General features: G+C 32.9%; 1 protein-coding gene across 1 annotated transcript; it reads left to right on the forward strand.

The window, feature by feature from the left end:
• Positions 1–51: 51 nt before the first annotated feature.
• On the forward strand, positions 52–791 carry Tsp_15191 (conserved hypothetical protein; the record flags this gene model as incomplete). Its single annotated transcript, XM_003370930.1, has 2 exons — positions 52–107; positions 544–791. Coding segments are annotated over exons 1-2 (304 nt in total), but the record flags the coding sequence as incomplete, so codon positions are not given.
• Positions 792–797: the final 6 nt, after the last annotated feature.

Consider the following 797-nt stretch of genomic DNA (forward strand, 5'->3'; position numbering starts at 1 on the left):
TTTTTTTTTTTCAGATATAATCCATATGCTTTCCATTTTCAAATTCATTAAATGATGTTTATTGATTTAACAGAGTTTGACATTAAAGCAACAAAAAGATGTTTATTGTAAAAAGCAGTAGAAAAACTGTCGTCGTTAATTGTAAATATTTGCATAATATGTTCTGAAAGAAAGTCAGTGTGCTGATTATAATGCGATAGAGATTAAAAGAGCTGTACTTGATCGAAAATTAAATTCTCCAGTAATCGATAATATTGAACGAGAATACAAAAAAAGAAGAATAAGAAAATATATAAAAGAGCCGATTGTTAAATGACGTCATATTAAAAAAAATAGTAGTAATTTTTCCTTCTTATTGGTAATGATGCTTATTGAATTGAGTGATTAATGTGAAAACGAACAAATTCAATCAGAACAGTGTAGCATTTCGTTGAATCAATGAAGTAGGAATTGTATTATTGTTGTATAATGATGAAAGAAATGATTTCATCGCCCATTCATATCATTATTGTGACGTCATAAATTGTGGATAATTGATTTCAGAAAGCAATGTCCGCAATTGGTGGACAATAGGAATTTTTTCCCAAGACCCAGAGTGACCGCACCGGAACAGAACAACCATGGTCAAACACAACAGCAGCGTCGAATTTCACCGTCCCACGAATTGATATACCAGCGTTTGCATTTGGAATTGACAGAACTCGGCTTCGCAATTCGTGGTGTATTCGAAGGGTTGTTGAAAGAGGAAAAGCAAGATGATGCTCATCAAGCAATTGCCAAAGCGTACCAACGTTTGA

This window comes from Trichinella spiralis, assembly GCF_000181795.1.
Source record: "Trichinella spiralis strain ISS 195 chromosome Unknown Scfld312, whole genome shotgun sequence".
In the NCBI taxonomy this organism is placed as follows: Eukaryota; Metazoa; Nematoda; class Enoplea; order Trichinellida; family Trichinellidae; genus Trichinella; species Trichinella spiralis.